Source organism: Pelobates fuscus, chromosome 10, assembly GCF_036172605.1.
Source record: "Pelobates fuscus isolate aPelFus1 chromosome 10, aPelFus1.pri, whole genome shotgun sequence".
Classification (NCBI taxonomy): domain Eukaryota; kingdom Metazoa; phylum Chordata; class Amphibia; order Anura; family Pelobatidae; genus Pelobates; species Pelobates fuscus.
Genome location: NC_086326.1, coordinates 53,441,264 through 53,467,410, shown reverse-complemented (window position 1 = coordinate 53,467,410; position 26,147 = coordinate 53,441,264). Strand labels below are relative to the sequence as shown.

Below are 26,147 nucleotides of genomic sequence, written 5' to 3'. Positions count from 1 at the left end.
AAATATGTATATATATTAAAATTCTACGTGCGTATTTATGTAATATTTTTACCTAATTAAGTAATTTTAATGATTGCAATTTGAGGGACCTGCCTGCCAACCCAGGCCGAAAGTCCAGATAATTTAATTTGCTAGCACTGTGTTTAACCCTGTAACTTTCTATGACACCCTAAATCCTGTACATGGGGGTACTGTTTTACTCGGGAGACTTCGCTGAACACAAATATTAGTGTTTCAAAACAGTAAAACATATCACAGCCATGATATTGTCAGTGAAAGTGAAGTTTTTTGCATTTTTCACACACAAACAGCTCTTTCACTGAGGATATTATTGCTGTGATATATTTTACTATTCTGATACACTAATATTTGTATTCAGCGAAGTCTCCTGAGTATAACAGTACCCCACATGTAGAGGTTTTATAGTGTTTGTGAAAGTTACAGGGTCAAATATAAGGCTTGATTTTACTTTTTTTTTTATTGAAATTTGTCAGATTGGTTAGGTTGCCTTTGAGAGCGTATGGTAGCCAAGGAATGAGAATTAGCCCCATGATGGCATACCATTTGCAAAAGAAGACAACCCAAGGTATTGCAAATGGGGTATGTTCAGCCTTTTTTAGTAGCCACTTAGTCACAAACACCGGCCAAAGTTAGCGTTTTTTGCATTTTTAACACACAAACAAATATAAATGCTAACTTTGGCCAGTGTTTGTGACTAGGTGGCTACTAAAAAAGACTGGACATACCCCATTTTGAATACCCTGGGTTGTCTACTTTAAAAAATATGTACATGTTAGGTGTGTTTCGGGGATTTATGACAGATAACGGTGTTACAATGTCACTATTGATACATTTAAAATATATATATATTGAAACAGCAATTTCCTACTTGTATTTATAGGCCTATACAGTGGCGTACATACCAGGGTCGCAGGGGTCGCGGCTGCGACCGGGCCCGGCCCACCAGGGGGCCTGGCCGCCCCTGCGACCCTGTATGTACCCACAGGGCCAGCCTCTTCTCCTGGGGGCCCCAGGAGCCGGCCACCTCAGGGCCCCCCGAGGCTGGCCCTGCTGTCACCCCATGGCCGGTCAGGCTGGCGCGCGAGGGAGCACTCTCCCCTGAGTGCTTCCTCTTCAGCTCCCTCGCGCACCGCACTGATACCGGAGCCGGAAGATGACGTCATCTTCCGTTGCCGGCATCCCTACGCGGCGCGCGAGGGAGCTGAAGAGGGAGCACCCAGGGGAGAGTGCTCCCTTGCGCGCCAGCCTGACCTGCCGCCCAGGAGCCCAGCAGCACCACTGGACCCCAGGGAATCCCCTCAGCACTCCAAAAGGTAAGGAGGCTGGGGGGATTAATAAAAAAAAAAAAAAAAACTATTGTGTGTGTTAGTGTGTGTGTGAGTGAGTGTTAGTGTGTGTGTGTGTGTGTGAGAGTGAGTGTTAGTGTGTGTGAGTGTAAGAGTGCGTGAGTTAGTGTGTGTGTGTGTGAATGTGTGTGTGTGTGTGTGTGTGAGTGTTAGTGTGTGTGTGAGTGTTAGTGTGTGTGTGAGTGTTAGTGTGTGTGTGAGTGTTAGTGTGTGAGTGAGTGTTAGTGTGTGTGAGTGAGTGTTAGTGTGTGTGTGTGTGAGTGTTAGTGTAAGTGTGTGTGAGTGAGTGTAAGTGTGTGTGTGAGTGTTAGTGTGTGTGTGAGTGTTAGTGTGTGTGTCTGAGTGTTAGTGTGTGTGTGTCTGCTAGTGAGTGTCAGTGAGTGTGTCTGTTGAGTGTGTGTCTGCTAGTGAGTGTCAGTGAGTGTGTTACTGTGTGTGTCTGGTACTGAGTGTGTTTGTGTGTGTGTGTTAGTAAGTCTGTTTGATGTCTGTTAGTGAATGTGTGTTTGTCAGTGAGAGTGTATGTTTTGTAAGTGAGTGTGTTTGTATGTCTGCCGCTGAATGTGTCTCTGTCAGTAAATGTGTGTGTCTGTTAGCTAGTGTGTATGCGTTTGTTTGTGAGAGTGTGTGTGTGTGTGTCTTCAGCACTTACCTTTCTCCAGCGCCGGACTCCCATGGCGCTGGGGATCCCTCCGCCTCTCAGCTCTGAATGTGCATGCGCGGCAAGAGCCGCGCACGCATTCAAACCGCCCATAGGAAAGCATTACTCAATGCTTTCCTATGGACGTTCAGTGTCTTAGAATCGCAGAAGCACCTCTAGCGGCTGTCAGTGGGACAGCCACTAGAGGCTGGATTAACCCTCAGTGAAACATAGCAGTTTCTCTGAAACTGCTATGCTTTCAGCTGCAGGGTTAAAACTAGAGGGACCTGACACCCAGACCACTTCATTGAGCTGATGTGATCTGGGTGTCTGTAGTGGTCCTTTAAGTGTGTGTGCATCTGCATGCACTTGCGTACATACCGCGGTCGCAGGGGTCGCAGCCCTGCAACCCCTGCGACCAGGTGCCCGCCGCCATGTGTTGCTGCCCCGGCCCACAGATAAATGTTCGCATCGGGGCCCCATGGGTCATGTGTACGCCACTGGGCCTATAACTTGCAAAAAAAAAGCAATAAAGCATGTAAACACTGTTTTTAAACTCGGGACAAAATTTTTAATCTATTTAGCAGTTTTTTTCATTAGCTTTTGTAGATAAGTAAAAGATTTTTCAAGTAAAAGTCCAAAAACATGTTTTTTTTTAATTTTTCACCATATTTTATTATTTTTTTTAAATACAATATATGACATAATACAAATAATGGTATGTAAAGAAAGCCCTTCTTGTCGTGAAAAAAATAATATATAACTTGTATGGGAACCGTAAATGAGAGAGCGGAAAATTACAGCTAAACACAAACACCACAAAAGTGTTAAAACTGCTCTGGTCCTTAACGTACATACATCGCAAAAACAGGCCGGTCCTTAACCCCTTCAGGACCGCTGACGGTTCAGGACCGTCAGCGGTAAAACGTGCGTTTGGACCGCTGACGGTCCTGAACCGTCATAACGGTTTTGGGCTACTTACCTGATCGCCGTCGGTCCCACGGCGGCGATCAGCTCTCCTCCCGGTCCAGGGGGACTGCCTGTCTGCCCGGGCAGTCCCCCCTCGGCAGATCAGGACCCCACGGCCATGTGATCACTCGATCACATGACCGCAATAGGGGTCTTTGTATCTGCCTGCAGGGGGACTGTCTGTGCTGACAGGCAGTCTCCCTGCAAGTGTAAAATCATAAAATAAAGTTAAAAAAAAAAACAATCAGTGTAAAAAAAAATTATAATATGTGTATATATATATGATATATATACATGTATTATATCTATATATATAATATATGTATATGTATCATATATATAATGTCACACTAAGTGTATTTTTATATTTATATATACGTATATTAATATAAAAATACACTTATATTTAAATTACACACGAATATATACAATATATATAATAACTATATATATGGTATATATATATTATTATAAAATACAAATAATATGTTAATAAAAATAAATAACAAAAAATAAAAATAATTTTTAATAATTAAAAAAAAATTATATATATATATTCAATTTTATTCTAACAGTATTTTGATATTGATATATATATATTTATATCAAAATACACTTAGAATGTAATGATATATATATCTATGTATAAATAAATAAATAAAAATAATACGAAATATACATATGTCCACATACAAAATTACATTAATAATTTCATAAATATACACGTAGACGTCAAATATATAAATATGTATATATATTAAAATTCTACGTGCATATTTATGTAATATTTTTACCTAATTAAGTAATTTTAATGATTGCAATTTGAGGGACCTGCCTGCCAACCCAGGCCAAAAGTCCAGATAATTTAATTTGCTAGCACTGTGCTTAACCCTGTAACTTTCTATGACACCCTAAATCCTGTACATGGGGGTACTGTTTTACTCGGGAGACTTCGCTGAACACAAATATTAGTGTTTCAAAACAGTAAAACATATCACAGCGATGATATTGTCAGTGAAAGTGAAGTTTTTTGCATTTTTCACACACAAACAGCTCTTTCACTGAGCCAGGGAGCCAGCCAGCCACCAAGGGAGCCAGGGAGCCAGCCAGCCACCAAGGGAGCCAGCCAGCCAGCCACCAAGGGAGCCAGGGAGCCAGCCAAGGAGCCCAGGAGCCCAGCAGCACCACTGGACCCCAGGGAATCCCTTCAGCACTCCAAAAAGGTAAGGAGGCTGGGGGATTAAATTAAAAAAAAAAACGTGTTAGTGTGAGTGTTAGTGTGTGTGTGTGTGTCTGCTAGTGAGCGTCAGTGTGTGTGTCTGCTAGTGAGCGTCAGTGTGTGTGTCTGCTAGTGAGCATCAGTGTGTGTGTCTGCTAGTGAGTGTCAGTGAGTGTGTCTGCTAGTGAGCGTCAGTGAGTGTGTCTGCTAGAGAGCGTCAGTGAGTGTGTCTGCTAGTGAGCGTCAGTGTGTGTGTCTGCTAGTGAGCGTCAGTGAGTGTGTCTGCTAGTGAGTGTCAGTGAGTGTGTCTGCTAGTGAGCGTCAGTGAGTGTGTCTGCTAGAGAGCGTCAGTGAGTGTGTCTGCTAGAGAGCGTCAGTGAGTGTGTCTGCTAGTGAGTGTCAGTGTGTGTGTCTGCTAGTGAGCGTCAGTGTGTGTGTCTGCTAGTGAGCGTCAGTGTGTGTGTCTGCTAGTGAGCGTCAGTGTGTGTGTCTGCTAGTGAGCGTCAGTGTGTGTGTCTGCTAGTGAGCGTCAGTGTGTGTGTCTGCTAGTGAGCGTCAGTGTGTGTGTCTGCTAGTGAGTGTCAGTGAGTGTGTCTGCTAGTGAGTGTCAGTGAGTGTGTCTGCTAGTGAGTGTGAGTGTGTGCGTCTGCTAGTGAGTGTGAGTGTGTGCGTCTGCTAGTGAGTGTCAGTGTGTGCGTCTGCTAGTGAGTGTCAGTGTGTGCGTCTGCTAGTGAGTGTCAGTGTGTGCGTCTGCTAGTGAGTGTCAGTGTGTGCGTCTGCTAGTGAGTGTCAGTGTGTGCGTCTGCTAGTGAGTGTCAGTGTGTGTGTCTGCTAGTGAGTGTCAGTGAGTGTGTCTGCTAGTGAGTGTCAGTGAGTGTGTCTGCTAGTGAGTGTCAGTGAGTGTGTCTGCTAGTGTCAGTGAGTGTGTCTGCTAGTGTCAGTGAGTGTGTCTGCTAGTGTCGGTGAGTGTGTCTGCTAGTGTCGGTGAGTGTGTCTGCTAGTGTCAGTGAGTGTGTCTGCTAGTGAGTGTCAGTGTGTGTCTGCTAGTGTGTCAGTGAGTGTGTCTGCTAGTGAGTGTCAGTGATTGTGTTACTGTGTGTCTCTTACTGAGTGTGTTTGTGTGTGTGTATTAGTGAGTCTGTTTGATGTCTGTTAGTGAGTGTGTGTTTGTCAGTGAGTGTGTATGTCTGTCTGTCGCTGAGTGTGTCTGTCAGTAAATGTGTGTCCGTTAGCTGGTGTGTATGCATCTGTTCGTGAGAGTGTGTGTGTGTCTTCAGCACTTACCTTTCTCCCTTGGCGCTGGGGATTCCTCCGCCTCTCAGCTCCGAATGCCCTTGCCGTGCACGCATTCAAACCGCCCATAGGAAAGCATTACTCAATGCTTTCCTATGGACGTTCAGTGTTTTAGAATAGCGGAAGCTCCTCTAGTGGCTGTCAGTGAGACATCCACTAGAGGCTGGATTAACCCTCGGTGAAACATAGCAGTTTCTCTGAAACTGCTATGTTTTCAGCTGCAGGGTTAAAACTAGAGGGACCTGACACCCAGACCACTTCATCGAGCTGATGTGATCTGGGTGTCTGTAGTGGTCCTTTAAGTGTGTGTGCATCTGCATGCACTGGCGTACATACCGCGGTCGCAGGGGTCACGGCCCTGCAACCCCTGCGACCAGGTGCCCGCCGCCATGTGTTGCGGCCCCGGCCCGCGCAAAGTAAGCGCGAGAGGGGGGGGGAGCACGGATCAATTTGCGCACTGGGGCCCCATGGGTCATGTGTACGCCACTGCACCTACCCTGGTGTCTGCCGCAGGCTGTGTGGAGGGGGCAAGTATATGAATGACATCATATCCCTGCTCCCTGTGTACCACACAGCGCGGCTGGCGGCCAGTGATGGGGCTGGGCTGCAGGACAGGACTCCAAGGAGCCAGACAGCATGCATCCAGGGGACAAGATTGAACTGATGTAAGTATGTAATTGTGTATGTCTGGCTTTGTATGTATGTTTCTGTATGCCTGTATGTTTCTGTATGCCTGTATGTCTCTGTATGTACAAATGTATGTATCTGTATGCCTGTATGTCTTTGTACGTATGTGTCTGTATGCCTGTATGTCTCTGTATACCTGTATATATGTATGTGTCTGTATGACGGTATGTCTCTGTATGCGTGTATGTCTTTGTATGCCTGTATGTCTCTGTATGTATGTATGTATGTGTCTGTATGCCTGGATGTCTCTGTATGTATGTTTCTGTATGTCTATGTATGTATGTATGTATGACGGTATGCCTCTGTATGTATGTCTTTATATGCATGTATGTCTCTGTCTGTGTCTGTATGTCTCTGTATGATTATTTCTGTTTTTGTATGAACCTTATTTTAAACGAGGGTGGGGGGCACCAAAATGCCTCTTCGCCTGTGTAACTAAAAATCCTAGCACCGGTCCTGACCATATTTCATTATTTTTTTTAAATACAATATATGACATAATATAAATACTGGTATGTAAAGAAAGCCCTTCTTGTCTTGAAAAAAACAATATATAACTTGTATGGGAACCGTAAATGAGAGAGCGGAAAATTACAGCTAAACACAAACACCACAAAAGTGTTAAAACTGCTCTGGTCCTTAACGTACAAACATCGCAAAAACAGGCCGGTCCTGAAGGGGTTAAGGGGTTAAAGAAACATTACTGTGAGAAATATTGCTTTTGATCTATGTTATACACTCAGACACACCAACAATATGGAGGGACATTAAAAGAGAGGGACATTAGGAGAGAAAAGAGGGAAAGATGGACTTGGGCCCACAATAGGGACAGTCCCTCCTATAGGGACACTTGGGAGGTATGGTTTCCTATAACCCTTTTGCTCAAATAATATATGGGCATGTTCTATACAGTCTGTGGAACAGCCAGCAGTCTCCCAAGTGATTTAACAATGTGTTCTGAGAGGTACTGTTTAAAGGGACACTAAAGGCACCAAAACAACTTTATATTAATGGAGGGTTTTGGAGTATAGTATAGTAAGTCACCTTGTTAATAGGGCACAAGGGGAAGCAATCATCTAAATGGCTATTTAGACCTATAGTGTCAGGAATACATGTGCTACATGTGCTTTAAATCACTTTGTTTAAACAGCTCTAGTCATACCTCCTGTTATGGTACTTTTTGAAAGTAAACCAAAATGTTCAAAGTCTATCTGTTCCTGTCCAAATCAATAAAATTAAATTGCGTATATACGCTGAAGTAATTAAGTCTGACACACGAGGTTCAGGTTAAAATAACTTCGAGAAAGTTTATTGGCAAGTGAAGAAAAAGCGGGCGCGCAGGCCCTTTTAAGAGGCATTTTGCGTCATCATTGATTATTAGAATATCAGCAAATAAACATCATCAATTGGATTAATTGTTAAGTGACGGAGTTAGTGTCTTACCTATTGGTTAGTAAAATTAAGAGGTTAGTCCCGTGCCCACCCATCAGAGGTGGGATTATTCTGGACACGGGTGGGGGACAAGGGGGTCCTAAGCGTCATTTTACACGGTCAGTGATATCAGGCTTTATGTCCAGGTGCAAGGTCTCTTATGAATAGAACATTTCATTACTACTGTGTTCTGTGGCCTTCAAACTGTACTATCTTACAAGCTCTTAAGGAGTAGCCGGCAAGTCTTAAGGAGTAGCCAGCACCTCCTGGTACTTGTCCTTGAAGGAAACACGGTCTTTGTCTACTGTATTAATTGGGTTGAGAAGTTCAGTCACGTAATGTAGTTTTAAAATGAACAAGTTAAGTCATGAGGACAAAATGGAGGATTGAAGAAGTCAGGTTAGGAGGACAAAATGGAGGACGAAGTCACAGTATAAAGTTAAAATGGAGTTAGTACAATAATTCAATACAAGTACAATAAAGATTTTTAATAATTCCACATCAGTCCCCCCTATGAAATGTTAGATTCTAAGAGATAAAACTTTATTATGTTAGTATCAGAAGACGTGTTAACCCAAAGGCACAGAAACCCCGTAGCTGCTAGCTAGATGTTAATGCAAAGTGCAAGGCTGTCCCTGGATCTGACCCTAATAGGCTAACCATCCGTCAGTATGGCTCTCGAACGCTTCACACCCAAGGGTATCCCATGGCAGCTAACCCACCACTTCTCCACATGGGGCCTTTACCATTCACTGACAGATGCTGTCCCTAATCTAGTCCCTTCCTAGAATTCCTGCACTTTATCAACAAAGGGGATAATTTGCAGCGGCAGACAGGGTGAGTTGATGTCTTGGAATTCTTGGTCATCAACTTCGAGATGGGTCAAAGTGGGTGCTGCTTGGTCAACAGTCTTCATGAGGGATTTTCTCAGACATGGGAGGACACAACAAAAGAGAAGAGCAAAGATAAAAAGAAAAATTAGTATAGCCATACCAATCTGCATTAAAGCCTTTTGCCATCCTGTCATCCAACCAAACCATCTTTCCCAGGGATCTTTTATCCCAGAATTCCTTTTTAACTCTTCTGACAGGTCATTTAATTTTTCTATAGCTAGTGTGACTTTACCGTTAGGGCCTGTGTTTTCTGGGATGTAGGTACAACATGTCATAGTGTCGGGCAAAATCTTACAAACCCCTCCTTTTTCGGCTAAGATCATATCTAGGGCCATTCTATTCTGGAAAGTCATTTGGGATGTGGCCTGCAACTGTTCGGCCAACCCCTGGAGGGCGTCTCTGGTGTAATTGACAAAACGCTGTTGATTATAATAAATGTAATTTATCCAATTTAGATTCTTGTTTGCGGTAACTATGGTAAAAATTGATTCAAATCCTGCAGCAACTTCATCCCTAGCTTTAAACTCGTTGGGCACCCCCCTGGGCACTCCAATGGCATCAATATATACATGAGGATCAAAACTTCCTTTCACTGGGGCGTCACGTTTAACCTTAGTGTGGCTGAACTCATGGGTGTTGAGGTGTGTATCAGAAATAATATGTATAGGCATAATGGCCTTAGTCAGAGTACACTCTCCCCACCATTCTGTGTCCATTCTGGATCTTAGCTGTAAATCCCCACACAACCAATAAATGTCCCCTAGTGACCTAGTGTGATGTTGCAGCAAACGTACAGGGACAGTCCTGTATGTAGCACAATAGCCTTTGGAAAAGTTACCTACAAATTTACCAATACCATCGTACATGGCATAGCAAGTGTAATTACCTTTATATACGGTAATACCATCAGGGGGTTTGACATCGTTGGCTAGGAGAGGATACTCCTTTGTCCATGCAATACATATGGACCTGTTAAAATTATAGTGATAGGCAAAAAGGCTTAAAATACATTCTTCTATATCTACAGGTAGGATTAAAGGTACGGTACCCAGGTGAGGCCGGGCACCTCCACACACGTAACATGCAGTTCTATTATGCTTATTAGCATTATATTTCATCCATTCTAACCATAAATTTACATCATTAAAACCTGTTTCGGCGGCCATGGTATCTTCAAAGGTGGGGTTAGCAATGGCCATCATGTCTTGAAAGGTCTGGATATGGGGTTTTAATGGGTTAGGGACCATATGGGTGGCCCCTTGCCACTCAGAAGAGTTGCACATATCTTTAAGGTAGAAATGCCCTAATTTTTGGTAGGAACCCTTTTTCCAATACATTCCCATCACATACTGGTCTGCATCTGTTGGGCTTGGATGCTCAATGTTAAGGATTAATTTCATTGGTGTGCTCCCCCCAGGCTTTCTCAAAGTCATTCTCTGGAGGAGGGATCTACCATGATCATCTACTTTAGATACGGCACTTTTTGGTTTGTAACCCCAGGCAGGCCCGGCATTCCATCCCGCCGCCCCCCAATGGTCACAATTGTGCCCCCATTGCTTGTCAACTACACAAACATATGGGTCTTTCGAATGAGGGATATCTCTATAGATGCTCTGGATTTGTGGTGTGGGAAATGGGCATTCTACAATATCACAATAGTCAAAGGTATAAGTAGCCACCTGGGTGCATGATGAATTGTACCAGAAGGTGTACCCACTAATGTCTTTGGTAATGGCTACTTGCTGGGCCTTCATAAGGCTAATTAAGGGGAAGATGTACCAGAGGTACATGTTTGTGCGATATTCGCTTCCTCTGGGGCAGGAGATTTCTTGCAGTGGGAAGCGTGGACCCAATTTGGCCTACCGGCCAATTTGACGGAGGTTGCGGTAATCAGGAGAACTTGGAATGGACCGTCAAATCTTGGTTCTAGGGTATTTTTCCGCACAAACTTCTTGACCAGGACCCAATCTCCGGGAAGCAGGTTATGGGAACCTGTATCCAATTCAGGATCTGGAATTGAAGAGAAAACTTGGGCATGTATTTTGTTTAAAACACTTGCAAGTTCAGTTACATAATCTACTAAAACATCTGATTGGAGCTGTAACTGCTGTGGATAATAACAACCTAACCTGGGTGCTGTCCCAAATAGAACTTCATATGGGGACAGTGAATGCTTCCCTCTAGGTGTGTGCCTAACACTAAATAAAGCTATTGGTAGGCTTTCTGGCCAGGGCATCTTTGTTTCTTGTGACATTTTTAACATTCTGGTTTTTAGAGTGCCATTCATGCGCTCCACTTTACCACTACTTTGTGGGTGGTAAGGGGTATGGAAGGCTAGGGTCACCCCTAGAGCAGTCCAAATTTCTTTAGTCACAGTTGCTGTAAAGGCTGGGCCTTGATCACTCTCAATAACTTCTGGGAGTCCGAATCTACATACAATATCTGTAAGTAGGCGCTTTGCGGTTGTTTTTGCAGTGATATTGGCCACTGGGTAGGCTTCTGGCCAGCCTGAGAACATGTCCACTATTACTAGTGCATATTCATGGGGCCCACTCTTGGGCATTTGGATGTGGTCAATTTGAATTCGCTGGAAGGGGTACATGGGCTTTGCCAGGTGTTTCGCAGGCACCTTAATTGGTCTTCCTGGATTGCATTTTGCACAGATGACACAGGCCTTGCAAAAGCTATTGATCAATGTTGTGATTCCAGGTGCTTCATAATACTTCTGTATGAGGGCGGCCATCAATTCTTTTGACAGGTGCGCGGGCCCATGTGCCCATTGGACCACTGCTGGGTATAGATTTCTGGGAAGACAAAATTTGAAGTTGTTGTAATATATTCCATCCTTTTGGACAGCTCCTTTCTTTTTCCATTTCTGGATTTCCTCAGGAGTGACTGCAGCTTGTTGTTCTTGTAAGATTCGCAAATCAGTAGGAAGAGTTTGCAAAGCAAAAATAGGGACTTCTTCTTCTTCTTCTTGTCCGGACACTTCTTCATCCACTTCCTGCAAATCCCTGGCCGCTAACTTAGCAGCTTGATCAGCCAAATGGTTGCCCTTTGCTTCATCTGTATCCAATTTCCCATGGGCCTTGACTTTCAAAACGGCCACCTCTTCGGGAAGTAGGAGGGCATCCATTAGCTCCTTGATTGCAGTGCTGTGTTTGACTGGTGTACCGGCGGTGGTAAGAAATCCTCTTGTCTTCCAAATTAGGCCGAAGTCATGTGCCACACCCAGAGCATATCTTGAATCTGTATAGATGTTGGCACGTTTTCCTTCGGAAATTTTGCAGGCTGAAGTCAGAGCCTGTAATTCAGCTTCTTGTGCAGACATTGCTGGTGGTAAGGATGATGATTTAATAACTTCATCTGTTGTGGTTACGGCATATCCTGTATGATATGTTCCTCCTTCATCGGCATATCTTGATCCATCCACAAACAGGGTAAAATCCGGATCTGGTAATGGATTCTCATGCACAGTTGGTAAGTGCACTGTTTCCATTTTCATCTGTTCAAAACAGTCATGAGGTGTTTCTGGGTCATAATCATTCTTTATGACCAGGTCTTGAAATTCCTTTTCCAGGAAATGGCGTGGCCATGCTTCCAGAAGGTCAGTTGTTGGGTATTTGACAATACCATTTTCCTGTAGCTGTTCTTCATTCATGGTGGCCCATAGTTTTGCCATGGGCCCAAGATCATTCCATGACTTTGTCTTCAACTTGGTAACAGGAATATGTGGGATAGCGGTATCCCAATGGCGGTAGAGGTAGTTAAGTTGTTGAGGTAGCTGGACCAAGACCATGCTATTACCTTCAGAGTCACAATAAAAGTCTTGTGCAGTGAGCTTTACATCGGTCCAGTGGTAAAGCTCATCTTCATAGCAAGGTTCGGGAGTAGTATTTGGCTTGTACCACATGGTACAGAAGGCGTAATCCGGGCCTTCACAAAGAGGTGTCTCATCTTTATGAAATGACAAATGTGGATGCATGACTTTCTTGATACATCCACAGAGCAGGTAGATGTAGGTTTCATCTGTGATAAATCCATAATAGATACCCCCCTCAGGGAGTGGAAGAAGAGTGGACGGATTGAGCACTTGACATCTTTGGATGGAAATGTTGTCAGGCAAAAGAAGATGACACTGTAGGCGCAGGTGCCTGGCTGGAGACACGTGCTTGAGCTGGACTTGGTTGACGATGGCAGAGATGTCATGAGGGGCCAAAACAACCAGAGGGTGGCCAAGGACCAGGTCTGAGGTCTTCTCTATGAGTTCTCTCGCAGCAAAAACAGCCCTGAGACAGGAAGGAGTCCCTCTGGCCACAATGTCCAGTTGACATGAGAAATATCCAATAGGCCTCTGGCGGCCTCTTAAGTCATTAGTCTGGGTGAGCACTCCTGTTGCGTGGCCTTGTCTTTCAGAGACAAACAATTTGAAGGGTTTGGAGTAGTCAGGTAGGCCCAAGGCAGGAGCAGAGGCAATGGCCCGTTTTAAAGCATCGAAATTGGCCAGGGCTTCATTGGTTAGACAGAACGGGTCAGACTTAAGAGCATCATAGAGAGGTTGCATAAGCAGAGAGGCTTCAGGGATCCATGCTCTGCAGTAGGAAATGAGGCCTAGGAAGGCATGAAGAGACTTTGAAGTCCTTGGAGGTGGAATGTCCAAAACAGCTCTTACCCGGTCCCGAGTAAGATGTCTGGTACCTTGAGATAGGCAATGTCCAAGGAAGATCACTGAAGATTGACAGAATTGTAGCTTGATGAGTGAAGCTTTGCATCCTTGTTCTGCCAAATAGCAAAGGAGACTAAGTGAACACCTTTTAGTAGTGGGTACATCATCTCCACATAGCAATAGATCATCCACATACTGAAGCAGGACAACTTCTGGGTGCTCAGCTTGCCATGGGTCAAGGATGGTGCCCATGGCCTTAGCAAATTGACTTGGAGAATTTTGTGCCCCTTGGGGCATGACAGTCCAGGTATACTGTTGCATTTCATGAGTGAAAGCAAACAGGTATTGACAGGATGGGTCCAGTGGGACACTGAAAAAGGCATTGGCCAGGTCAATAACTGTGAAGAATTTTGCAGATGGTGGGACTCCAGAGAGCAGAGTATGAGGATTTGGTACAAGAGGGGTGTCCAGGACGGTAGCTTCATTAACAGCACGGAGGTCCTGGACCATCCTGTACTTCTCTGGTTCACCCTTTGGAGTTTTCTTTTTCACAGGAAATAACGGGGTGTTGCATTCAGATTTACATTTTACCAGGGCACCCTTCTCCAAGAGTGCCTTGATGTGGACAGAAATTGCAGCGGACTGTGCTGGTTTTAATGGATATTGTGGTTTTCTTGGTAACTTAGCTCCTGGAATAAGCTTTACCACCACAGGGGGAACATTTAGGTGACCTATGTCCTCTGGGCCTGAGGACCATAACTTGGCGGGCACCTGTGTTTTTAATTCCTCTGGGAAATTGGACCATAATTCTGCTGCCCCCTCACGGGGCTTTTCTAAATGCAGCATCAAAGGCAAAGAGCATAGGGCTGAAGTGTCTGATACAGACAGAGGTGTAAACATTTCTACCTGCCCATCCGGGGTAAAAGTGATGGATGCTTGCAGGCGTGAGAGGACATCAGCACCTAACAGGTTAATGGGGCATGTGGAGGATACTACAAAGCGAGCGAGCAGGCTAGAACCAACTCGCAGCGGAGTTGTTAAAGGGCTACGTCTTGGCTGGCCATCCACTCCAACACAAGAGACATCAATACTGGACAGGAAGGATGGGTCTGGCAGGTCTTGTTCTCGTAGAACACTACGGGCTGCACCTGTGTCAACTAGAAATGTGGTGGGGTGGCCTTCAATGGGTAAAGTCACTGTGGCAAGTGGCCCCCCTTTGTCCCCTGTAGACACTGCCATGACAGGGGTCACAGACACAGGCTTGCCAATTTCCTATTCATCGGGTTCCTCAACTATTGGAACCTGTTTGGTGGCTTTGGGAGCCGGGGCAGGCTTGGGTAGTTTTCTGGGTTCCCTTTGCTCCCTTTTAGGTTCTGGACAGTCATTCCTAAAGTGACCCTTTGCTCCACAATTAAAGCAATGTCCCCCCTCCTCCGGTCTGGGACCTCTTGGGGCTGGAGCGGAGCGGGATACCATGAGAGGAGCTGAAGTAGGTCTCCTTGGGGTCTGAACGGATTCCAAACCTCTAGCAACTAAAAGCAGGGTATCCAGGGGAACAACCTTATATTCAGGGCGTGCGGCAATGATTCCCTTTCGTATAGAGTCTTTAACACCTTGGACAAACGCACCTGACAGCATTTGTGAATGAATCTTATCTGTAAGATCAAACCCCAAATCTGTGAACATTTGATACAGTCTTGCATGAAACCTTTCCACTGATTCTCCTTTATCTTGAATAACATCAGTAAGGCCAGCAGCCTGATCCGCAAGTTTGTCCTTAGCCCATTCTCTTAATTGGGTGCAAAAAGTTACTCCAGAGGGGAAATCAACATCACTGCTGAGCAAATCTGTACTGAGGTGTCGGGCCATACTTGGCCAATATGCATCCCCTGCTTTGATAGCACAAATGCTCAGCAAATCACGCCATGCGGCGGAATAAGTCTTTTGAATTTGAACTATCCCTCGGTAGAAGGGCATAGGCTGTTTTTCTGGGTCAGGGAGTGATTTAATTAGAGCACTAGCTTGAGTGGGATTGAAAGCAACATATTTAGGAGGGGCCTGTTCTCCCCGACCCTTGTGGCCAAAAGGGTCATCGATAGAACGGTGAGTTGGGGCTCCCGCGGCAAGCTCCGATGAGACATGGGACACCCTGTCCATCTCGTCATCATCGAATTCTATAATATTGGCTCTTTTACGTGGTGCAGGGCCCGAATGAGGTGAAAGGATCGGTGGTTGGGAACGAGCCCCAGATGCAGGGGTGGCTAGTGAGTCATTACCTGGGGATAGGTAGTCACCGGGGATTACCGGCATCAGGGCCGAACTGGGGGCCGCCATATTGGTGGTCGGAAAAGGTACTACATTAGGGTTAAGGGAAGAAGTGGCGGCCATGTTGGAAGAGGGCACATCCGGGGCAGACTGTGCCGGACTGGGCATGACCGGAACCTGGGGCGTGGCTTGGGGAGTGGGGAGTGGATATCCGGGATAGGGCAGGGCCATGGGATATGGGAAGGGGTAGGGCCAGGCTGGGGAGGGGAAGGAGGTGGGGTATTGAGCTGGGGTGGAGATGGGAGGGAACGGAGAGGGATTGGTAGGGGTGGGTGTAGAGGGAGGAGCCGGGGCAAGGGCGGAGGAGATGGTTAGTTGGGTAGAAGAAGAAGGGAGGGGGTCATGAACAGAGAGAGAATGTAGGGCAGGAATGGCAGATGAAGTGTTAGGGGAAGGTATAGCGGGTAGCGTAGGGATGGATGAGGATGATGGGAATGTTAAAGATGGGGCAGGGGAAAAGAAAGATCCATCAGAATTCAGGACCGGGCAGACAGGGGAGGTGATGGGATGGGTATTGGGAGTGGGGAACATAGTCAGCTGGCTATCACTTATTGCTGACTGAACCTTGGGGATAGACATTCCCTGGGCGCCGGTTTTGGGCGCTGGCTGAGGATAGACCCCAGCAACACAATTATTATGATACACAAACAATTTCACACCTTTGTGATTTATCTCTTCCTCAACCCAACCTTCTAGCTGAATAGCCTTCGCTACTCTATACCATGCTTCAGCAGTCTTTAATAAACCATTATCTGTAAGCTTGCCTTTCTTTTCTGTCAGTAACCTACGCCAACTTTCTGGTTGCAATCTTCCACATGTCGGTACAGCAATTCTACATACTTTTGCAATTTTTTCAACACCTTTAACCATTTCCTCACCCTCTCTGTCTTCGACTAAATCACATGCTAACCAGCCCTTACTGGGCTTGCTTAAATCCTGTCCCATAATCCCTTTACCCCTATACCAGCGTCCTAGATATAGAGAGAGAGAGGGAAAACTGAACAAGAACGTCTACAATGCTCGACTGCCACCCGAGAATCGTGGGATTTTCTCAGGTGCGTCTTCCCAAAACGTAGACTAGTCACTGAATCCGCCTACCCGGGGTGGTAGACACGGATTGGAGCGAAGTGAGAAGTGTGTGACCAATCACTTCTCTTTTTAAGAGGAATGGGAGTGGATAGTATAATAATATAGGAAGTATAGAAAGATGAAAGACAAGGAAAATCCTTAGAGACAGACACAGGAGTTCATGAGACTCCTAATTAGACAAACAAGACAACAATACAATTGAAATACAGTGCATGCATCACAGTTCAAATGAAATCAACAATAATCCCTTTCCTTTACTCGTGTGCTTACTCCAAAGTCACCTCCCTCAACCCCGTAGTGTCTCCGCTCGGAGAACGACTTTCGTAAGTCTCACTACCAGCGGCCACGGAAAACAACTGACACCGGTCCGAGTTCCGTCAGCCTCTCTCTACTCTGCAGTCCACAAGAATGTGGCCACGTCTATCCTCACTCCCGTAGTGCCCCTATAAAACCCACTTATAAGTCTCACTACCACGTGATGCGGAAAACAAGCAATGCCTACTTGAATCCCCCCAGGAAACAAAATCCTCTGCCACAAGACTAAGCCCCCCTCACAAATAAACAGAAATACCATGTGCACAAAGAAGCTAGCTAGGCTCTCAAAGTGACACAAGAAGGATCACAGGAAATTATGAGTCTACACAAAATCCACAGTTCCAACACCCCTCTTTTTCCTTACAGCCACAGCCACGAGGCTCCTAAAAGAGGTAAACAGGTAAAGAAGACCCCCAGGAACGCATCCGCAGGTCAACCCCCCTTTTTCCTTACAACCACAATACCGTGGTTCCTAAAAGAGGTGAAACAGGCAACAGAGACCCCCAGGAACGCATCCGCAGGTCACCCCCCTTTTTCCTTACAGCCACAGCCACGAGGCTCCTAAAAGAGGTAAACAGGCAAAGAAGACCCCCAGGAACGCATCCGCAGGTCAACCCCCCTTTTTCCTTACAACCACAACACCGTGGTTCCTAAAAGAGGTAAAACAGGCAACAGAAGACCCCCAGGAACGAATCCGCAGGTCCACCCCCCTTTATCCCAAAAGAGGTAAAATACAAACAGATAGACACACACACTGAAGACCCAGGCAAGTCCCCTCAGGTCCACCCCCCTTTATCCCAAAAAGGGGAAAACAAGCAAGACAGAACCCCAGGCAAATCCCCTGCAGGTCCACCCCCCCTTTATCTCAAAATGGGGAAACAGGCAAACGATTCAAACACACCCAGGCAACAGATAGACTAAAATGCAGGTAAACAAGTGAGTAACGAGACACCGGGCAAGATATTACCTGTCTTTGATGTCCTCCCGGGAAGCAGTCACAGACACGTGGACGGGTCAATCAAAGGGGCCGGAACGTACCGGTGGCTCTGCAGAAGTCTCTACCGTGTATCTGGAGGTGATCAATCTCCCTTCCTTCCCCCTGGATTCCTCCGTCCACCCTTGTCTTCCTTAGGACGGCTCACCGGCCGGACATAGCCCGATGCCCCACGTTGGGCGCCAAGTTGTTATGGTACTTTTTGAAAGTAAACCAAAATGTTCAAAGTCTATCTGTTCCTGTCCAAATCAATAAAATTAAATTGCGTATATACGCTGAAGTAATTAAGTCTGACACACGAGGTTCAGGTTAAAATAACTTCGAGAAAGTTTATTGGCAAGTGAAGAAAAAGCGGGCGCGCAGGCCCTTTTAAGAGGCATTTTGCGTCATCATTGATTATTAGAATATCAGCAAATAAACATCATCAATTGGATTAATTGTTAAGTGACGGAGTTAGTGTCTTACCTATTGGTTAGTAAAATTAAGAGGTTAGTCCCGTGCCCACCCATCAGAGGTGGGATTATTCTGGACACGGGTGGGGGACAAGGGGGTCCTAAGCGTCATTTTACACGGTCAGTGATATCAGGCTTTATGTCCAGGTGCAAGGTCTCTTATGAATAGAACATTTCATTACTACTGTGTTCTGTGGCCTTCAAACTGTACTATCTTACAAGCTCTTAAGGAGTAGCCGGCAAGTCTTAAGGAGTAGCCAGCACCTCCTGGTACTTGTCCTTGAAGGAAACACGGTCTTTGTCTACTGTATTAATTGGGTTGAGAAGTTCAGTCACGTAATGTAGTTTTAAAATGAACAAGTTAAGTCATGAGGACAAAATGGAGGATTGAAGAAGTCAGGTTAGGAGGACAAAATGGAGGACGAAGTCACAGTATAAAGTTAAAATGGAGTTAGTACAATAATTCAATACAAGTACAATAAAGATTTTTAATAATTCCACATCACCTCCCTGCATGTGACTTGCACAGTCTTCCTAAGCACTTCCTGCAAACAGTTATCTAATGTTTACACTATTGCACAGTCTGTTTAATTTAGAATTTTATTTCTCCTGCTCTGTTAATGGCCTCCTAGACCCTGAAGGAGCCTCCTGTGTGTGTAATTAAAGTTCAATTTACAGAGCAGTAGATCAAATATTCTAAAGCAAATTAACATCTGATTGAAAAAAAACCAACAAGTTTTTATGCAAGCTGTGTGAGTTACATGCAATGGGGGTGTAGCTAGAGTGGCATAAACAGAAACAAAGGTTATTTAACTCCTAAATGGTAGAGAAATGAGCAGTGACTTAAGAGGCATGACCTATACACAAAACCTACTTCATTAAGCTAAAGTTGTTTTGATGCCTATAGTGTCCGTTTAACTTAGGTAACATTTTAACAAACAATAGAAATATAGAGGTAACCTACTGAAGTCATTTTATCATGCTGTAACAATAGTCAGTATGTATATATTTCATTATATACAGTACATTTTCAGTACATATTAATAATATATTATACAATAAACCCCCTAAACCCTTTTTACCCTGTCATAATATTCCTGTTTGTTGGCAAGGATTTATAGGAATTGTTCATTTATTTTCTCAGCTTTAAAAGTCAGCTCTACAAATAAATGCTCTTTTCTAGTTTCAGCCTACCTGTCCACTGTTCTCTCCCACTGGCTGCAGTCCAGCTTCACATCAGCCCCAGACTATAATTTATAAATTGGTCAACATTAAAGGGATCCTGTAGTGCCAGGAAAACAAACTCGTTTTCCTGGCACTATAGGCTCTTGGAGTGCCCCCCTCCCTCGGCACTGAAGGGGTTAAAACCCCTTCAGCCACTTACTTTAATCCAGTGCCGGGCTCCCTCGGCGCTGGTGACCTCTCCTCCCCCGCCAACGGCAGCTCCCGAGTGAAGCCGAATGCGCATGCGCGGCCAGAGGCGTGCGCGCCTTCAAACCTGCCCATAGGAAATCATTACTCAGTGCTTTCCTATGGGGATCTTTTTTGACGCTGGAGGCCCATGAGGATGTCCAGCGTCAAATGAGTGCAATTTACTCAGTGTACAGCCCCTAGAGGCTGGATTAACCCTGCAGTGTAAGAGAAACTGCTATGTTTTCAGCTGCAGGGTTAAAACTTGGGGGACCTGGCAACCAGACCACTTCATTGAGCTGAAGTGGTCTGGGTAGCCATAGTGGTCCTTTAATGTCTAAACAGTCATTGGGATATCTGCAGGAACCAATAGAACCATGGCATTGTTTTTTTTGTTTTTTTTTATTCTTTTTTTTATTTCAAGGTAGAACAGTACAACAAAAGTATGACACATCAATACATTTTTAAAGCATTGTTACATTGTGTATCCCGCATTCCCATCAATCTATTAAGAGCCATGGATTAACACATCCAAGACTGTTACTGTATCAATGTATCCTACAATGTGTACCATAAACAGGATCAAGCTGAGTACCCGTTCTCCCTGGTATTTTAATTTATAATATAAAATGAGAAACAAATATAACATAAAGATGTAACAAAGTACCATACAGGCAAAGCTTTGGTCGATAGAACATGCCTCATCATTTCCAGGTATCAAAATGCGTATCTAATATATCGGTATCTTAAACGCTTAAAAATCAGTATCTATTTGTGTAATTGAGCATAGGCCCATATCCTTTCGAAATACAAGTTGGTTGCATTTTGTATGGTTTTATTGTTACATGTGCCAATATATCTTACGATAAGAATAGAAATAGTGAAAGAAAAGAGAGAGGGGTAAGTAAGGGTTTTGAAATAGAGATAAGCAGGAAAGGGGGTGAAGGAGGGGATTACAGGGGGAGGGAGGGAGGGGGCCTCATAGCAGCCCCCACTCCATCGGTAAGAACCATGGCATTGTTAACAGGGTAGCCCAGTCTAGTCTTAGTAAAGGGGTTGCCACCTGTTTAGTGAAAAATGTATTTATTGAATAAGCAAAAGATTTCCTTGGATTTTAAAAAATATTATTTACTAAATTAAGATTTGTTGTGAATTTAAATCTGAATTTCAAGATTAATGCAACAGTTCAGACACCATAACCACTTCATATAAATAAAGATGTTATGGTGCCATGAGGTGTCTGGAACTGGCTCACCTTAAGGGGTAAAACTGTTCTTGAGTGGTTTAACCCTAAAGTCTGTGTTCCAGCACCGAATCTACGTTTTTCTCTGTCCTTTCTTTTTCTCAAACTCGGGAAACCGGAAGGCTCTTGAAGAATCGGGCAGCAGTGCCGCTGATTGGCTGAGAGCAGTCCCCTGACGCTCTCAGCCAATCAGTGACTCATCATTCATAAAACTGGCTTGAAAAAGGAACGTTTCTTTTCAAGCCAGTTTTATGAATGGGGAGTCACTGATTGGCTGAAAGCGTCACCTAACCACTCTTAGCCCATCAGCACAGCTGCTGCCCGATTCTTCAAAAGGTTTCCGATTTTGAAGAGAAAAAAAAAGACAGAGAGGCAGGAAGATTTGGCACTGGAACACAGACTTTGGGGATAAACCATTCGAGAATGGTTTAACCCCTTAAGGACAGATGACGGATATATTCCGTCATGATTCCCTTTTATTCCAGAGGTTGTGTCCTTAAGGGGTTAATCCCTTAAAGTGAGCCAGCACTCACTTTAATGAAGTTGTTATGGTGCCCAGAGTGTTCCTTTAAGGCTAAAATAGCTTATTCAGCAAAGTTCTCCACTTTAGCTACAATCACAGCCATAGGTGTGCGCAAGGGGTGTGTTGGGTTTGACGTGGCAGACCCTAACATAGAGTCAAATCTTCCTCCTTATTCCTTGTCTAAGGACACTTTTAAGAGGGTTTCAACAAAGAAAAATTATGACTATTTATGCATACGTCTGTTCATTAGTGCAAAAATTTGTATTTGTAAAAACTTGATATGTCCAATTTATCTAGACGCACACTGTAATTTTACATGGCATGCACACCTTTGGTTACTGCTTTTCTATTTCAGTCTCACAGGGTTATTCAATAAAGTGAGAATTTGAGGTGAATTCAAAATGAATTTCAAATTTAAGGCCAGAGTAGTTGAATTGAAAGAATAACTGACTTTTTTCAGATTTTTTTTAAATTTAAATATTTTGACTGTAAACTTGCAAATCACTTTGAATTGTGCGTCCGATTCGTCTTGTCGCAAACACGTTTACTAGTCCACCTATTGTACAGCTCTGCGGAATATGTTGGCACTTTGTAAATAATAATAATAATTCTCACTTTAGCAAATAACCCTGTATATTTTTCCATTTCGATTTCAGCGTGCTACAATTTAGAATTAAGCGAATAAACCACAAGATGAATATTAGGCCAAGGTAGTCAAACTGGAAAAATTCACCAAGTGAGCCATGAATTCAGTTCCTCTATTTTGGCCTTAAATTTGAAATTCACAATAAATTCCCAACAATTCAGAAAATAATGAATATCTCTGAGTAGAGTTAGTGGTGGTATTTTGTATATGTGACATTTTAGGTGTTTTGTGGAAGTGAGATTTATTGACAGGTATCTCTGCCCATCACTGACAAAGACGGCACAGTAAGGTCCTCCCAGTATCCACGTACATCAAGCACGCCACGTGGAAACTTACGGACATTCTCAGAACGCGGCTACGCAAAAGTGAGTCCTCACCGCTATGTGGTTGTTGTTATGGATCCGTAAATAGCGTACTAAGCTGCGCTGTATTGCCTTAATACGTCACTGTGTGTGCGGAAGAGCTACGCCACGTTCTTACGGACTCTCTGGGAATAGCCGGATCGGCTTCATCTCGGCGGCAGAGAGACCAGGCGAGAGGTGAGGAGGGGGTCATGGCTGGCTTGGAGTAACACGGAGGGTGCAGTGGGTAAATATGGAGATTGCTGAGATGATTGGAAGGGGGCAGATAGTGGCTGGGGGTGACAGGAAGGGGGCAGATAGTGGCTGGGGGTGACAGGAAGGGGGCAGATAGTGGCTGGGGGTGACAGGTGGAGAGGGGGCAGATAGTGGCTGGGGGGTGACAGTGGCTGGGGGGTGACAGTGGCTGGGGGGTGACAGTGGCTGGGGGGTGACAGTGGCTGGGGGGTGACAGTGGCTTGGGGGGGGTGACAGTGGCTTGGCGGGGTGACAGTGGCTTGGGGGGTGACAGGAAGGGGGCAGATAGTGGCTGGGGGGTGACAGGCGGGGAGGGGGCAGATAGTGGCTGGCGGGTGACAGGCGGGGAGGGGGCAGATAGTGGCTGGCGGGTGACAGGTGGGGAGGGGGCAGATAGTGGCTGGCGGGTGACAGGTGGGGAGGGGGCAGATAGTGGCTGGGGGGTGATAGGCGGGGAGGGGGCAGATAGTGGCTGGGGGGTGACAGGCGGGGAGGGGGCAGATAGTGGCTGGGGGGTGACAGGCGGGGAGGGGGCAGATAGTGGCTGGGGGGTGACAGGCGGGGAGGGGGCAGATAGTGGCTGGGGGGTGACAGGCGGGGAGGGGGCAGATAGTGGCTGGGGGGTGACAGGCGGGGAGGGGGCAGATAGTGGCTGGCGGGTGACAGGCGGGGAGGGGGCAGATAGTGGCTGGCGGGTGACAGGCGGGGAGGGGGTAGGTGATGGTTTGAGGGGTAGGGTGATACGAAAGAGACAGATTGTGATTGTAACAGGAAGGGGGGCAGGTGGTGGCAGGAAGGAGGCAACTTGTGGTAGGGGCAGCTTGTGGTAGGTGCTGACAGGTAGGGGGCAGCTTGTGGTAGGTGCTGACAGGTAGGGGGCAGCTTGTGGTAGGTGCTGACGGGTAGGGGGCAGCTTGTGGTAGGTGCTGACGGGTAGGGGGCAGCTTGTGGTAGGTGCTGACGGGTAGGGGGCAGCTTGTGGTAGGTGCTGACGGGTAGGGGGCAGCTTGTGGTAGGTGCTGATGGGTAGGGGGCAGCTTGTGGTAGGTGCTGACGGGTAGGGGGCAGCTTGTGGTAGGTGCTGACGGGTAGGGGGCAGCTTGTGGTAGGTGCTGACGGGTAGGGGGCAGCTTGTGGTAGGTGCTGACGGGTAGGGGGCAGCTTGTGGTAGGTGCTGACGGGTAGAGGGCAGCTTGTGGTAGGTGCTGACGGGTAGAGGGCAGCTTGTGGTAGGTGCTGACGGGTAGGGGGCAGCTTGTGGTAGGTGCTGACGGGTAGGGGGCAGCTTGTGGTAGGTGCTGACGGGTAGGGGGCAGCTTGTGGTAGGTGCTGACGGGTAGGGGGCAGGTGCTGGTTTGAGGGGTGGGAGTGACAGGAGGTGGGCATGTTGTGGCTCATCTCTAGGGTGACATGAAACAGACAGATAGTGACGTGGAGGAACTATATGACTGAGGTATTAGAGAAGGGGCTCAGTGATGTTGGGGTGAGGTGTGTTCCTTGTTTTATAGATTGTGAAGTCTGAGAAGGAAGAGGTGCATAATAGGATATTAAAGAGAATTCTGGTGGATAAGACCTTTTATTTTTTTCTTCTATACTGTATTAGTTGTCTGGATGGGAGTTAGAGAGTAGCCATTTGTAGGGGTGAACTAATAATGATAATGTCTGTGGTTTAATAGGGCATTTATTCAGGAACTGTGGGATAGTTTTTGGCCCATATACATATTTGCAATCCCATTTTTAAGCGGGAGAGATTAGGTGTCAGGGAAGTTTATTGCCATAGGGCCACTTAATACACCCCTGCTTTCATGCACACAGACATGCTTGCAGCAAAACTGTACTCAAGTGTTCATGCATACAGACCCGTCGCAAAAATGCACCCCTGCATTAGTGCACATGGACCTGTTGCAAAATGCACCCTTGCGTTCACTCAATCCTGCCACAAAAATGCACCCATATGTTTGAGTTCATACCCACCATAAAACTGGAACCCTGCATTCATGAGAATAGGATTGCAGCATAAATAATACCCTGCAATTTCACACGTGGGCACTACACATGAATATATTCAGCTTAGTGAAATGCTTTAGGTGTAATGCTTCTGTCTGACTTTTATAAAACTCTGTCTGACAGCTTGGAGAGTTTGCTACCTGTCTCCCTTTGAACAATTAAGTGGAATTGGAAGTGAGAGTGTCTATTGATATTGGCGCTTGTCATTTCTTTACTTTTCAGTGAACATTAGTTCAAATTGGTAAATATTAATAGACATCAGTTAAAGCAAACACAGCTTGTTGATAAGGTTATGATTGCGATTTGCGCGCATGCATGATTTGTCCGCAAGCCTTTTGATAGAGATGCTACTGATTGCAAATGTCAAGCACAAACGAGAAAATGTGTGCAAAAAAAGTGAGTATTTGGAGGACTTACAGTAGCTGCAGAAACTTGTTCTATAGCTAATAACCTCCCCCCACCCCCCACCTAAATATGAAAACGATATTATGCATTTGATGAGGGTGGGATACCTACTAAGTGGTAGAAAAGCCTTTTTATATTAGCTGAAGCCTTTAAATGCTTATACTATCAGTGTTAATGCACCTACGAAGTGTCAATAAGGCTTATCTTGCTCATTGCAACTGTGAATTGTGCAAGTCGTCTGATGATATTATTATTTCATAATTTGATGGTAAGCCAGCTGTTTTTAGCCCTCAGAATAATAGGAGTTGCAGTTATGTGACAGCAGGGCAGCTGCATTCCTTTCATTTTTCAAGTACTTCACACGTGCACACATTTCTTTATCCTAAAGGGTGAAAATGTGAACAATTTGTAACTGTACATCAATCCATATTTCTATATTTTGAGTGTTAGTATGTATATATGCCGTTTCATTATTAGGCAATTGTCAAGATGAGTGTTTATAGACCCCTTTTTGTAGCGTGCTTAATGTTCTTTTTGAAAAAAATGTTTAAATATTCAATTGCTCTTTGTTTACTTTACTCGTGATTTACCCTGCAATCCATGCTGTGATTTCATCAGCTCCTGTGTATGCCTCTCCAAATGTAGCTGTTCTCAAGCTCTTATTGGCTGCTTTTCTCTGGATGCAGCGAATCAGCATTCGAGTAGCATGTTTTGAGGATAGAATTTAATATCCATGAACATTCCTTCTGTAGTCTGTGCTGCTCCAAGGTGCTCTCTGATACAGTGCTTCCTTTTCCTTCATTATATTTATGAAAAGGTCAGTGACAAAACATTGAGAACTAATTTGCTAAGAGAAAGAAAATAATCTTTTACGGCATTCTGTAACGTTTAAAAATAAAATAAAAAATGAAACACTGATTACAAATTTGCAGTGAAAACACCTTCACTGTATAATGTAATGACTTAAATTATGGTTT

General features: G+C 45.1%; 1 protein-coding gene across 4 annotated transcripts in view; it reads left to right on the top strand.

Annotated features, from left to right (window-relative positions):
- ALDH18A1 (aldehyde dehydrogenase 18 family member A1) overlaps positions 1–26,147 on the top strand; it is a 103,139-nt gene that overhangs the window by 61,895 nt on the left and 15,097 nt on the right. The window contains exon 1 of one of the 4 annotated variants that reach the window (XM_063435178.1): positions 22,584–22,701. The exons of 1 other annotated variant lie outside the window; for it this stretch is intronic. Coding sequence is in view for 2 of the 3 variants with exons in the window: in XM_063435177.1 (XP_063291247.1) it covers positions 25,980–25,987 (8 nt within the window). In the remaining variant the exon portion in view is untranslated. Of the gene's footprint in view, positions 1–22,583; positions 22,702–25,925; positions 25,988–26,147 lie in introns of those variants that run through there. 2 more of the 4 variants (XM_063435177.1, XM_063435176.1) reach the window with 2 other exon arrangements.